At 37.1% G+C, this 14,495-nt stretch overlaps 1 protein-coding gene across 8 annotated transcripts in view; it reads right to left on the reverse strand.

Moving 5' to 3' along the window:
• Positions 1-1,680: 1,680 nt before the first annotated feature.
• LOC117400261 (zinc finger protein 521-like) overlaps positions 1,681-14,495 on the reverse strand; it is a 192,541-nt gene continuing 179,726 nt past the window's right edge. For all 8 annotated transcript variants that reach the window (XM_033999917.3, XM_033999916.3, XM_033999915.3 and 5 more), the window contains one exon: positions 1,681-3,286. In XM_033999917.3, coding sequence (XP_033855808.1) covers positions 3,257-3,286 — 30 coding nt within the window. In that variant the 3' untranslated portion in view covers positions 1,681-3,256. The remainder of the gene's footprint in view (positions 3,287-14,495) is intronic.

The raw sequence follows: 14,495 nt of genomic DNA on the forward strand, positions 1-14,495 counted from the left end.
TAGCTCATGTCTGCAGTATACTGAAAAACCATATTTGCCAGCCTTTTATAATGCATTTTTCGTGTATGAAAAAAACACATTTTTTGCATTATTATTTATTTCTTAGCAGACGCCCTTATCCAGGGCGACTTACAATTGTTACAAGATATCACATTATTTTTACATACAATGACCCATTTATACAGTTGGGTTTTTACTGGAGCAATCTAGGTAAAGTACCTTGCTCAAGGGTACAGCAGCAGTGCCCCCCACCTGGGATTGTACCAACGACCCTCCGGTCAAGAGTCCAGAGCCCTAACCAATACTCCACACTGCTGCCCTATCATGAAATCAAAATTCCACAACAATACATACTTTGTATATTGCAACAGATAGCCAACATTTCTAGAGCAAAATAGGTTTTATGGGTGTGATTCGACAAATATTTTGGTCGCAAATACTTATGGCTTTACAGTAACCCACAGTACGTTGGAACGTGCCAGTGGCATGAAACGTTAGTGCAGCGGGTACCCTTAGTGCTACAGGCAAACAGTGTGATCTCCACATCAGGTCAGCCTGAAGCAGTTGGCAGATGTCAGTGATTGTTTGTCTGTTGAGGCAAAATTGCTGCATACGTTGTGTGTCAAAGACTTCTAAATATTTGGGGACGTCTCCTCCTCCTCCTCTCTCTTTGTCTGGCCACGTGTGCATGCCATATTTATTTTATTTCTCTCTCTCTTTTCTTTACCTGCTTCCCTGGTAGTTTCAGCTGTATTTATAGTCGACCATGTAATTTGCTCACAGTTTGGACCTGGTTTTCACACGTCAATTGAAACGCACACGCTAACACTGTTGATGGTTTGCTAAATCTCTACATTTATATGTAAATGAGGACACTCCCCTAAAGTTCAGCCTGTGTTCAGCGCTAACGCTGACTTGCCGGGTGGGCACTAAAATACGATGGGGAAAGTCTGTTTGCCCACACGTGCGCCTGATTGCGGTGCGCTGTCAGCAAAAGTGTTTTGTGATTACCTTAGGGGTTTGCAAAATAGGGCCCATTGTCTTTATAAACCCATTTGATTGGCTGGAAGTTTTTTAATAATTGTTAGAACATTTAAGGAAAACAAACTGAATACAACTTGTGATTACTGGTTATTGAACACAAAGCACAATGTTTTCCCCGTGTGCCATATATATCTTACCCATTAATGATTTTCTGGAAGAATTAAGAGTTTGTTGTTGGAAACATGCCTACAAGATACTTTGCAGCTGAAATAATTAAACTGGCCTTCCTAATGAAGTCAGTCTACTCATTATTTTTTTACATTTGGATGAGTTATCAACTGTACGCAGTTGGTCTAGTCACATAATGTCAATGTCATGATAGAAGGTTACAGTATAGCAATTGTAAACCGACACATTAAATTTTCATCAGTCATTTTTTAGATTTTCTAATAAATGTTTATGCCCCAAATGCAAACTGTGACGATAAAAAAAAAGAAAAAATTGATTTGTGTGCGTATTTCCACACTCTTGACTGTTTTAAGTATTCTCTGCCTTTAGAAAAAATGAATATTAAATATTTTGTGTAGGGTCCCCCCCCAATAATAACAATAATAATAAAAAAACAGTATCATGTTATTAATTGGATATTACATTTTACCTGACTGGATGGATATAGTAAGTCAAAAACAAATAAGGTTTTATAGGGAACACAGACATTTTTTTTAATCAAAAAATGAATTATGACAAGACCCAATACATTATTGTGTGATTCCAAGTGGCAGAAACACATAACATATTGACAAGTAAATTAAATAAAATGTCTTTTAAAGTTGATATCTGTTAAAAAATATACATACTTTGTGGTTAATTTAAATATCGTGGTCAACTAACATTCTGCTCCTATCAGGGGTTCTCAACTGTGCAGACATGGGCAGCATTGTACAGTTCAGAAAAAGAAAAAACAGAGAAATATACACTGATTAATATTAATTGTTTTTTCGAAACCACATCAAAGCTGTTTCAAATTAAAATCCCACAATCAAGCCTATTGCCTCTTTACACACAGGAAACTCTGGCTCCTGGAGGACAAAGGCCAGCACTGTAGGTTTTCATTTTGAGCCTCACCGGACCAGTAGGTCTGCTGTAGAATGGTAAGGAGCTGATGCAAAGCTCCCCGTGGAATCCCCTGCCGAAGATGCTTATGAATAATAATTCCCCAAACTGTCAATATAAAATATATCTAAAATCTGAGTGATATGAAGTATTTAAAATTGTATTTGAGATATCACTAAATGATGATTCGTCATGTCATACTGACTGACAGCTTATTTGACAGGCATTCCATGTGACTTGGGCTGTTTACCAGAATCTGAGAGGAACATGAAAGAGATTTATCTGTTGTAATTACATGTAGGAAATGAATAGAAAACTGACTCCAGTACCTAAAGGTAAATTGGATTTATTTCCTATTGCAAAAACAATTCCAGTAATCTCCAGGTTCAGGCTGCAGAGTAAACATTAATAACAGTAGCATACAGGTTAGTTTAATTGACTTGAGATTTGGCTGTGCTGAAAATATTACAGAAGGCTTAAGCTTCTGACAGTTTCCAGAAGAAAAGCTGTGTTTCCAATCTATCTTACAACTACTGCATACACGGGAGTGTTATCCATTACTCTGCACACAGTTAGACCAAATCATTCAGACCGCATTCTTTTAGATCAGGTCACTCTTCAGTAACAATGAGCTCTATGCTTGACAACAGTCCTTATTTGTGGGGGTGGTCTGGAGCAGCTCTTCTTTATGTTAAATGTGGAAAACATTAAAACATCCTGCACTGAAACAATAGCAAATATAGTCAGTGTTAACTGATCCTGGCAGTCGTCTTCTCAACGCCATTGACAGTCCTTGTACAGGTTTGTTGAAACATCCTTCCTGAATGTGCAGATCTCCTTTTGTTTGTGATGCAGTTCTTTGGAATAGGGTCTGTATCCTGGGTACTATGAGACAATTTAGTGTCTGGCAGCTGGAGTAGTAACAACACATGTGAAATACTGTATTTACATTAAGTCAGCCTGGTGCTTAAAAATTCAAATACACAAACGTTCAATGTATTTTTTTTTTTAGATAATACAGGGCTTTTTTTTCTTAGAATACAATGTTTCCGTTATCATATACATTTGCAATGATAGTTCCGTGCAAAAAGTAACAGTAAGTGATCCAAGCTTTTTTTTTCCCACGCATCTTTTCTCAGAGCAGAGGGCGTCTTCCACACTAACTGCTGTGCTGACTCATTGAATGGTTCTGTAGCAAGCAAGAAAGAAAGCAAGCAAGAAAAAAAATCAATTTCAATTCAAATAAAAATAATTATCATTGAGCTTGAATGTGTTTCATTTACTTTGGCAAATAACTGTGTGCCTGACACCAAGAAATGTGAAGCAATAATAAACCAAGTTCATATTACAAAATAAGTAACAAACAACTTCAGGGATTACGTGACCTTGAATTATATTATTAGGGGGTTGAGTTAATTAAAGATTAGGGTACCTCTTATAAAAGTTTACCATAGTAAAAATGTGGTGTAAAGTGTAATAAAAAATAGAGAAAGCACGATTTGACCCCCTTTTTGTTTCATCTGAATTTGTCACCTTCATGAACTTGTATGAATTTAAATGCTGTGACTGACAAAGCTACTCACACTAACAAACCCAATAATGAGTGTCCTAGTAGTGTGAATCTATGGCAGAAATATTATCTGTCATCATATTAGAAGATAGTGTTATATTTTTGTATGTTTTAGCATTCATTTTGTATATAAAAAAAGCAACATCACTTTTGCTGTCCCCACGTGTTGCTTCAACTGTTTCAATAACATACCTGTAATTGTTCTTTTCATTGTCAACATCCTGACCACTTTTTACACTTAGAACTTTAAAGTTTGTTTCCAAGCTCTTTTCAAAATGGCCGCTCCAGTTAGGGTGACCAGATTTTCAAAGCTCAAAACCGGGACACATTGTTAAATAATTGATAAGACTAATTAAACCATTTAAACACAGGCTAGATTAATGGTTATTTGAATAGCTATCCTCTCACTCTTAGTATTATCTTTTTTTTTTTAAAGCAGCTAGCTTATTTTAGTACACTCCTGGGTGTATAATTTGTGGCTAATTAGTTTAAGTAGCCATATTGTGTTATATGTATTACGTACTTTTATATTGAGTTCAATAACAATAATAATAATAATAATAATAATAATAATAATAATAATAATAATAATAATAAATTAAATGTGGTTGATGTGGTTTAACCTGGTGGATTTGGATGCTTGCAACCTCTTGCTGCTCTGTCTGGGCTATATCCAGCCAGAACTGAACAGCTACAAAATGACAGTATTAACACAATTGTGGATTCATATTGAATATAAACTAAATGAAAATGCATTGGCACACTGAGGAATAAGCACATATGCTTGTGAAAAATAATGTTCTTGATCAGGGGTGCCCAATCCTGGTCCTGGAGGGCCGATGCCCTCCTGGTTTTTGTTCCAACTGTACACTAAATTGCTTAATTGGACCAATTAAGCTTCTAATAAGTGCTTGATTGGTCCAATTAAGTAATTTAGGGGACAGCTGGAACAAAAGCCAGGAGGACACCGGCCCTCCAGGACCAGGATTGGGCACCCCTGTTCTTGATTGTGAAAAATAATTTTCTTGATTACCCAAGTAACTTGTTTTTTTAATTTTATTTTGCTTTCACTGCAGGTGCCATAAACTAAAAGCGTCTGTATATGTATTTAGAGTGTGTCGCACTGCATGAAGTGGCTGAAGAATTGTGAATTTTTAAAAGATTTTGTGCAAAATGTTGGGACACTGGGACCTTAGATGGAAAACTGGTACTGCCCCAGCTAAACGTCTGGTCACCCTAGCTCTTGTGCACTGATAGTGTAAGGATTATTGCCCACATTGTCCACAGGTAACACAGCAATAACGATCCATGATGTGGTACGGAACAGAAAAGCCAGAGCACTTCCTGCAGTGATTTAGAGGACAGATCTCAAACCCCAGTGCACTAGAGCGGCCATTTTGAAAACAGCTTTGAAACAAACTTTATAGTTTTAAGTGTAAAAAAGTTGTCAAGATGTTAACAATGAAAAGAAAAATTACAGGTACATTATTTAAACAGTTGTAGTAACACGTGGGGACATCTGTCGCTATATTTTTCGGAACCCCACTACTTACCCTTTAACTTCAATTAATCAACTTGATGATGTAATTGATTTTGTCCACAATACATGTTTATCCATAATTTCATGATGTTAACAACAAATGTCATCCAAATGATGTTGAGTAATGTACCCATGTAAGAACGCACATATTACCACATGCCTCAAGCAAATGCTTATTTTTGCATCAAGCAAAGTCCAGTGTCTGTTGTAATTCATTAAATATGGACTAAAGTAAACATTGGTGCACAAACCCCATACTCAATATAGTTCATGCAACATAATGGCTAAATAAGTTCATAATCATCCAGACGTTATTACAAATGTTAACATATTTTGTGAACGTGTTTCCCAGCATGGAAAGTAGTGTCAATCCAGGTACCAGAAATTAGTGTGACTGAAAGGAAGGTATTTCAATGCATTTTCTACACTAAACTCATACTTGCTTGTTACGCTGATATCTGAGGTTCTACTGGATTCCCTCGGGAGGGAAATTCAGGTCATCTTTTGAAGTGACTGCTAATCCTTGAAGGACAAGGCATGTAAAATGCAAAATACATGCTTTGTCCTGCTCACTTAAAACCTGGTCTTGGAATTCCAACACGAATAAGTTGTACTGACACGCCTGTTACGGCCCCATGTTTATCCAAACGTGCCACTTAGGACTTGAATCAGTCTGAGGGCAAGCAGCTACAATCAAAAGCACTGCACCTTTAGATTTCTCTCCCCTCTGGGACTTCAGTATTTATATTTGTTTGTCTTTTTAAAAAGGCCTTCAAGCACAGTCTCCTTCATTCATGTCACCACTATGCATTGAAGCTACAACACAGATCCTGGCAGGCCAGTGCAATTCCACATTATCATCAACCATTTCAACACCACGGCAGATTTTTTTTTAGCAAGGCAATTGGTTTCCGACAGGCAAGATAATAAGTCTTTTGACCTGAATAGATCTTCGACCCATTAAGGTTATCTGTGTGCATGGGCGCAGAGCTGACTTCAAATATGCCTGCATGTTCTGCATTTTTATCTTTTGCCCACTTGAAAATAAAGCTTCTGTAAGTGTGTCTGGGAGGGTCCCCCTGGACCCTTGAGGCATCCCTGTTGTGGGCAATGGAGGGACAGAAGCTGCAGCCTTATTAATGAATGCAGACCATTATGAGTCTGGCTGGCTCCTGAGCGGTTCCCAGAAGCATATACAGTACGTGACTTAAAATGCCAGAATATTGACACAAAGCGAGAAGGGCACCCCCAAGGAAAATTACTCCTTGGATATAATGTAGGCTTGTAAAAGCTATTAGAGTACAAAATAAAACCCGTTGGGACCTGGCTGTCATATACCACATTCTACCTTCTCCCCAAACATCAGAAGAATTTTTCAGTGAAGGCATTTTCAAGGACAGCATTAAAATGACTTTTGTAGCAATCCTGACTCCTCCATTGTGATCCATACCTGTTTAATTTCTCTGTTTTTGATTCATTGTCTATACGTTTATAAACTAAGTTTGCTATTTTAATTTGGTTTTCAGTTAGTCTTGTTTGCTGAATAACCCTTTAAAAATCCTAATGGCTTTGACATATTAGAACTCCTACAGTATATTAGGAGCACAAAGTCTTGTAATTGCCTTTAAGCAGTATAACAACAATTCTGCCTAGCAACAGGGTCACTGGTGATATTACACTATACCCCTGCAGTGCCCTGAAAGTTTTTTGTATTTGGGGGGCTCTGTGGTCTAGCTGAGGTCACAGGTGAAATTATGTTGGTGGTTTACCTCCAGGTGGACATTAAAACCAAATCCAAACGAGAAAAAAAAATTGCATCCAAAAAGGACTTCTCTGTTGATATTTCTAAAACCTAAATTATTATAATTTTCTATACACAACAAATACTTAGATTCTTGTTACAGACCAAATCTATAACACAATACACTGATACCTAAGGTTCTAAACTAAACCTACACACTAAATGCCTAGCTAACCCCATTTTACTTAATGTGCCACACATGTTTAATTTACAATATTATGTTTTTTGGAGGGGCTGACAGAAGGCATGTTTACATTGTTCTGAAGTAGTATCTTTAATGTATATGCAGTAACATTTTCTGTGAACCAATAACACCAGACAGCCCAGGTGAAGCATCTTTATAGGATATGTTCCATTTCTTTTTTAATACCTCGATCCACCTTGTACTCAGTGACATGTACGGTAAGCAGAGACATGCAAGCTCTCATTTCTAAAGATTGACCCAGCTACAGTGTTAGACATCTTAATTGTTTTAATGCAGTTTGGCTACTACTGAGAACCTAGTGCTCCTGTTTCCTCACACCTACACACCAGTGAGGGATGCGGTCCGACAGTGCTAAATAAACATTTGTGGTCTATCCACACCAGTGGATTGTTTATACAGCCCCTCTTGCTCCATTTGCAGGTCATTCCTCTTTCCCCAGTTCAACAACGTGTCTCCATAAAGTGAGGAATGACACCAGGGTCTCTAACCCGCTCGGGGACTACAGTCCTGGGGCTCGTTTCACAAAAAGTCCTGCGATTGTGATGTGCTTGCGATGAGGTTGCGAGGATGCAGGGGTCGGCGCTGCGTGCGTTTCATAAAGCATTTCGCAAGTGCCGTCGCTTGCGATCACTCTATGGCGATCTGTGATGAGTGAAATCACTCGGTAACCAAGGCACAGTGACTGATTAGGTAAATACACAATTGCAGGGTTGCAAATGAAAGCAATATTTTTAAAAGAGAAAAAATGATACAATTATTGAAATGGCTGGTCAAGACAAATCCATTCTAAACGGCGTGGCTTACATATCCCACAACCAAACATATTATATCATTGGAAAGGTCTACTTAATGCCTTTCTGTTGATATTATAATGGGTTTTAATTTCTTATTTACGCTTACCAAACTATAAGCGCTAACACAAAGTTGTGATATATTCACGCCCAAATATGGTCATTCCCTGTAAGCAGCATAGGGTTAAAGTTGATTGAGGAAAAGATTTGGAGCTGTGTAGAAGTGACAGGCTGTAATTTGAAGTTCTATATGTACATACATACATACATACATAAGGAAAGCCCTTCTTCAGCTGTGTAGAAAAAAGTCAACGCTGTGCAGTAAACGTATTTAAAGAAAAAGTGTACTGATCTGTGTCTACTATTCTTTCTACTCAGTGGAAAATGGGCTTTTGGCTGAAATGTATGTAGCCTTGGAAGCACACTCGCTACCTTGACACTTGTATTAGTCTTTATTAGGGGGCATGCCTGATAATCAAGCTGTGTTTAGCCTCATTATTTAAACGTGTGGGACAGGTAATAACATGCAGGTGGCTGCTGCAACAAAGCTTTGTTATTGCTGTGGTGAACTGTAGCTGAGACGAATTGGGGAAAGTGCTTTTTGTTACCGTGATTTGGGGATCTGGCAGGGTTTCTTTTAGGTATTTTTTTATTTAGAAGTGAGAAGGAGGGGCTTGTCACTATTGATGCCCAAGATCAGTATGGGTTACACATTGTATTTGTTTTGCAAGGCCTAAATGGTGAACATGCATCTGGCGTAGAACTGAGAGCTGTCCTTACAGATACACTTTACCTACAGGCTGAATTACAACACCGTTTCACAAGCTATTGTAAAGTGCTTGAATAACATTGACGGTGATGGTGTCAGTGCAATTATCTCTCTATTTGCTGTAATAATAATAATAATAATAATAATAATAATAATAATCTATACACATCATTTATAAAATAGTTCCGTGCACATTCCACGAAATATGATATTTTACCCGTGGTGCTGCCGCGAATGAAAAAAAAATCTGCGATTTTCACAGGGCCTTAGTTATAAAATAGAGACAAGTTCATATTGTCATCAGAATGTTTTACCTGAGAAATCTGTTCAATAAAGTGTACAGTTCCACAGCGAGCTAGTAGTATGAGCGCCATGGTATGTCCTGAAACAGGATCTGCAATGAAAACTGCTGCTTGCGGCTGCTGTCTGGCACTCGCAGGTTTCTGGTGATAATCTGCGATGTCTCAGCTTTGCAAAAGTTTTATGAATAGCAGTTTTTTTATTTGTGAGGTGCTTGCGATTGCGAATCGGGCCCCTGAAATCCCCACCTTCCCCTCTATTTCGCAAGCCTCTCACATCTACTGTATGTGTCGGCTAAAGCAAGGCTGTCAATGCTACTGTAGTTGGAATTAAATTGTCCTGTCAATAAAAAATACCCTCACAGAATTAACTTGCCTATAGTTCACTCCAGCAGTTAACTCCACTTTCAGCAAATTACATCACATTGCAGCATCTTACTGAAACCAATGATAATGCAATAGGTACAGCCTTTAATGCTTTGTCCAAAAAAAGCCAATGAAGAGTTAATAACTAATCATTCTCATGTCATATCAATATTGATTGTTATATCAATAGCCAAGAAAAATACTTAATACACTACTTAAGTATTTGTTTTCGGGATCTGTACTTTACTCAAGTACGTTTGTTTAGAAAATAGTGTACTTTTTACTCCACTACATTTCCCAGAAGCATTTCGTTCTTTCAGCACACTGACTCTTGCGCTGGCCAGGATTCTGATTGGGTAAAGCAGAGCCGCATGCGCAGTGTCTGCTTACTTTGATGATGACATAGTATGCTGATGCCCAACCAGAGACCGTTTTGATTTTTAAAATAACCAATCAACAAACACAACATTTAGCTGTGGAGGATGCATTTAGTAGAAACAGTAATAGGAATCTACAAGCAGTTTCAAAACAGGATTTCACATTTTTAAGATTTGATCCTAGAATTGTTTCATGAATTGTGTTTTATTTATGGATAAAGGCTGTGTCTAAAATTATGATCTCAGTATTCCCTGAGTAATGTGGTTTTCTCAAACAAACATCCGTGTTCTGTTCAGGCTCTTTGGTGTAATCCAAGCGGTGGACCCTGTAGGCTACTTCCAGTTGCGGCATAAATAACAATTTAATACAGTACTGTATTTAATTAAAATATTCTACTTACATGCAGCTGTTCGTACCCTGTTTTGTGAAGTGTTTGTCATTGATAACTTTTTTTTTTTTAAATACGATTTGAGTGCATATTTGTAGAGCCAGCTAAATAGCAGTATTTACTGTTAGGCTACTTTATTTTAATGTATTATTGGTAATCGTGCTGTTATGTTCATAAAGTTTATAAAAGGTACCATGTCTGTGCTGCTGGTGATCCGTTGAAATAAAGTTACTGAATGTCAGCCTGCATCCATTTGTTTTACAACTTGTGAATAAAACCATAGGGTAGTTGCTATAAGTGCTGATTAACACTATTTTCGACTGAGTTTAAACAAAACAAAAAAAAAACAACTTAATTTGCTATTCTAAATTTGAATCGATACAGTGAGGACAGCTAGGAAATAGACATTGACAGACTGCGTTCAGAGTGTGTGTACAATAAGAACGGAGATTTTCTTCCATCAAGCAGGAAAATGCAAATAATATCAGAAGCACATACATACTGTAGATCTGCAGGACGGATTTCCATGGGTAGAATTTAAGGACAGGCACTTTTTACTTCTGATGCTTGAGTACTTTTAAGAGATGATACTTTTACTCAAGTAGTTTTCTAGAAGGATACTTTGACTTTTACTGAATTACTCCCCCCCCCCCCCCCCAAGTAACAGTACTTTTACTCAAGTAACATGTTTGAATACTTTTTCCACCCCTGGTTATATTGATATGACATTTGTGAGGTGGATATACTTAATTACTATAGGAGATTAGGGGTGTACAACTATCTTTTTTTATCAACTCTGTGTTTTTTTTTCTTTCTGTAGACTCCTTTTATCAGAATATGTCTTCAAAACTACAATACCATGTCGGCAATGTTGCAAACACAAGCTTACACTCACATGTCATTAAGATAAGCAAATTAAATGTCGTTGCAAACGTGTGTAAAAAACACTATTTAGCTACTGTTGTTTAAACATTACCAAACCACAGTTTAGCTGACCTTGTTGGGACAAAAGTGTGTGGGGTTGTTTTTGTTTTTTTTTTAGCAAGCTTTTATTGTTTTATACTGCACATTTAAGATTACAAATACAAGTTTACAAGCCTCAATGTTTGAAATATAATTCTCTCTGAACAAAATGTTAATTAGGAAGAACAAAAATCAAAACATCAATGATAATACTGTGTTTTGCAGTCGCTGCTGCTAAAACGGCGATGTCCTGCAGATATTATATTATAAATTATATATATATATATATATATATATATATATATATATATATATATTTATATATTTTTGGGGCCCCTCAAAATTGGAGGCCCTGGGCTGCAGCCCCTAAAGCCCCTGTGTTAATCTGGGCCTGCATGTCATGACTCAGTTTCTTGTACTCTCCCACGTTTCAGTGCATTTCACTGGAAGAGATTAAATCTGGTACTAAACAGGTGGTAGTACTTATGATGAAAAATAAGTTACCAAGCCAAAATTACTGGAGCTTTATTGACTGTCCAAAAAATCCAATAGTGTAACCTTTAATGAGGAATTTAACTATCCCTCTGGAGTCTCACTTGTTCATATGTGCAGTCTTTCTCAGACTGGACTGAATAAATACTTCCACATGTCACAAATGACTTTTCGGGCATAATGCTTTGATGATCAAAGTCATCCTTTTATAAGCAAGCCGTTAATGTCACTGTTTTCCAGGATAACATGCTACTTGCTACCAAAATGGTGATGTTTTCTACAGTAAATATTTTAGAACCCTCAATACTGGATTGATTGCCATTACTATTAGAAAAATAACAACTCATTATTAAACTGCTTTGCATTCATTGCACAGGAACTCAGTAACCAAAATTAATTTGGAGTCATCAGTCAAGATTTTAATTAGGGCACACAACAGCCATGGCTGAGAAGAGTATGACGGTTGTTTGATTGCAAAAAGAAGTATAAATACACATCCACTTGAACCACTTAATTATAATCATGTTGAATCTATTTACATTAAAGAGCAAACGGCAAGAGAAATAGCCTTTTGATTCTCCTTACCTTTGCATGAAGTTGTTTTGAATTACGCTGTGCTTTTTAAAAGTATTTATTCTTAATGTTTAGATTTTTCTTTAAAATTCACAGTCATGTCATTTGCTTATACGAATTGCACCTCCTTGTACATACCTGTGATTTACCATGCTTGTTTGTGCCTTGCCATAACTTTACTGAGTTAAAACTTTACTTACTACCCTTTGTTATGCTCTGACCAAGGTAAACTTGTATGGGAGTAGACATGTTATAGATCTTATTCTGCATACAGAGACCAAGTTATGCTTTTCATTTATGGTATTTGAAGCCTGGCCTTTTTAAATGCCCCAAAAGTATTAAGTCTCTAGACAGCCAATGGCTACCAGAACAGAGTAAAAAACAAATTGGATTGCCTTTTGTTTTGTTACTGCTGACTGTCTCCTTGGAAACTGACCATCTCATTTGCTATACTGTATACTGTGGTTAAGATGTCTCCATCGGCTCCCTGAGTAAGGCGAATTACTGTATGGGATACTGAAACAAACAGGTACATTCTGGGTATTGTGAGAAAAGAATTTGGCTTCGCTTAGTTGTTTTTGAAAAGAAAGGAAAGACTTTGGGCCTGAGCCTAGGAAAAAAATGCCACTTGGGCCAGACAAAACAAATATGTCAAAGGAAAAGCTCACCAAGAACAATTGAGTGGGGATGTGGGTATTTTGTTTTTATTGCTAATCCTTTGAAAAGGAGAGGTCTTGAGCTTTAGACAGAGGAACGTTTAAATGGTCTGTGTTTGTGTGCATGTACAGGGATGGTTATTCCTTCATAAGGAAGCAATATGTTGTTTTTCACAAAAAAACTCTTCTAGTCTTGAATACTAAAGTTTTTTATAGCGCTGTAGTAAACAAATAGCCAGACAAACCCTAAAACCAGGGAGCAGAATAACACATTCCATCATTTACTTGCAACATCCTGACAATGTCTTGATTCTAGATAAATGAAGTTGTTAACTTGCCAAGTGCCTCCTTTAAGCAAGTAAACCCCATTCAATTATGTATTTATTGAGTTTGTCTGGCTGCATATTGCTAAGGGGGCTAAAACCAATTCCAAAATGTTTTTCCAATATTATAACAGCAAGAGAACATTCAAAGAGGAGGTTAATGTCTAAGAGACATAAATGGCAAAATGGTTGACGAAGAAAAAAAAAAAAAGCAAATATATTAAATGATTACTTTTCACAGGTTTTTACAAAGGAGGACACGGACAACATGCCCCACATGTCGACCTGTTCCTATCCAGTTTTAAATAACTTTAGCATAACAGAGGCAGAAGTGTTAAAGGGACTAAGAGCTCTTAAAATAAACAAATCCGCTGGGCCGGATGAGATCCTCCCAGTAGCACTGAAAGAAATGAAAGAAGTTATTTACAAACCGCTAACCAAGATCATGCAACAGTCTCTTGACACAGGGGTTGTACCGACAGACTGGAAAATTGCAAATGTAATACCAATCCACAAAAAGGGAGACAAAACCGAACCAGGTAACTACAGATCAATAAGCCTGACTTCTATTATATGTAAACTTATGGAAACTATAATAAGATCCAAAATTACCTATATGGTAACAATATCCTGGGAGACAGTCAGCATGGTTTTAGGAAAGGGAGATCGTGTCTAACTAATCTGCTTGATTTTTTTGAGGCTGCAACATCGACAATGGATAACTGCAAAGCATACAACATGGTTTATTTAGATTTCCAGAAAGCTTTTGACAAAGTCCTGCATACAAGATTAATTCTCAAACTGAAACGCAGTAGGGATTCAAGGAAATGCATGCACATGGATTAGGGAGTGGTTAACATGTAGAAAACAGAAAGTACTGATTAGAGGAGAAACCTCAAAATGGAGCGAGATAACCAGTGGTGTACCACAGGGATCAGTATTAGGTCCTCTGCTATTCCTAATCTACATTAATGATTTAGATTCTGGTATAGTAAGCAAACTTGTTAAATTTACAGACGACACAAAATAGGAGGAGTGGCAAACACTGCAGCAGCAAAGGTAACTCAAAATGATCTAGACAGCATTCAGAACTGGGCAGACACATGGCAAATGACATTTAATAGAGAAAAGTGTAAAGTATTGCATGCAGGCAATAAAAATGTGCATTATAAATATCACATGGGAGATACTGAAATTGAAGAAGTGATCTATGAAAAAGACCTTGGAGTTTATGTTGACTCAGAAATGTCTTCATCTAGAAAATGTGGGGAAGCTATAAAAAAG

The sequence above is a fragment of the Acipenser ruthenus genome, chromosome 4, assembly GCF_902713425.1.
Source record: "Acipenser ruthenus chromosome 4, fAciRut3.2 maternal haplotype, whole genome shotgun sequence".
In the NCBI taxonomy this organism is placed as follows: Eukaryota; Metazoa; Chordata; class Actinopteri; order Acipenseriformes; family Acipenseridae; genus Acipenser; species Acipenser ruthenus.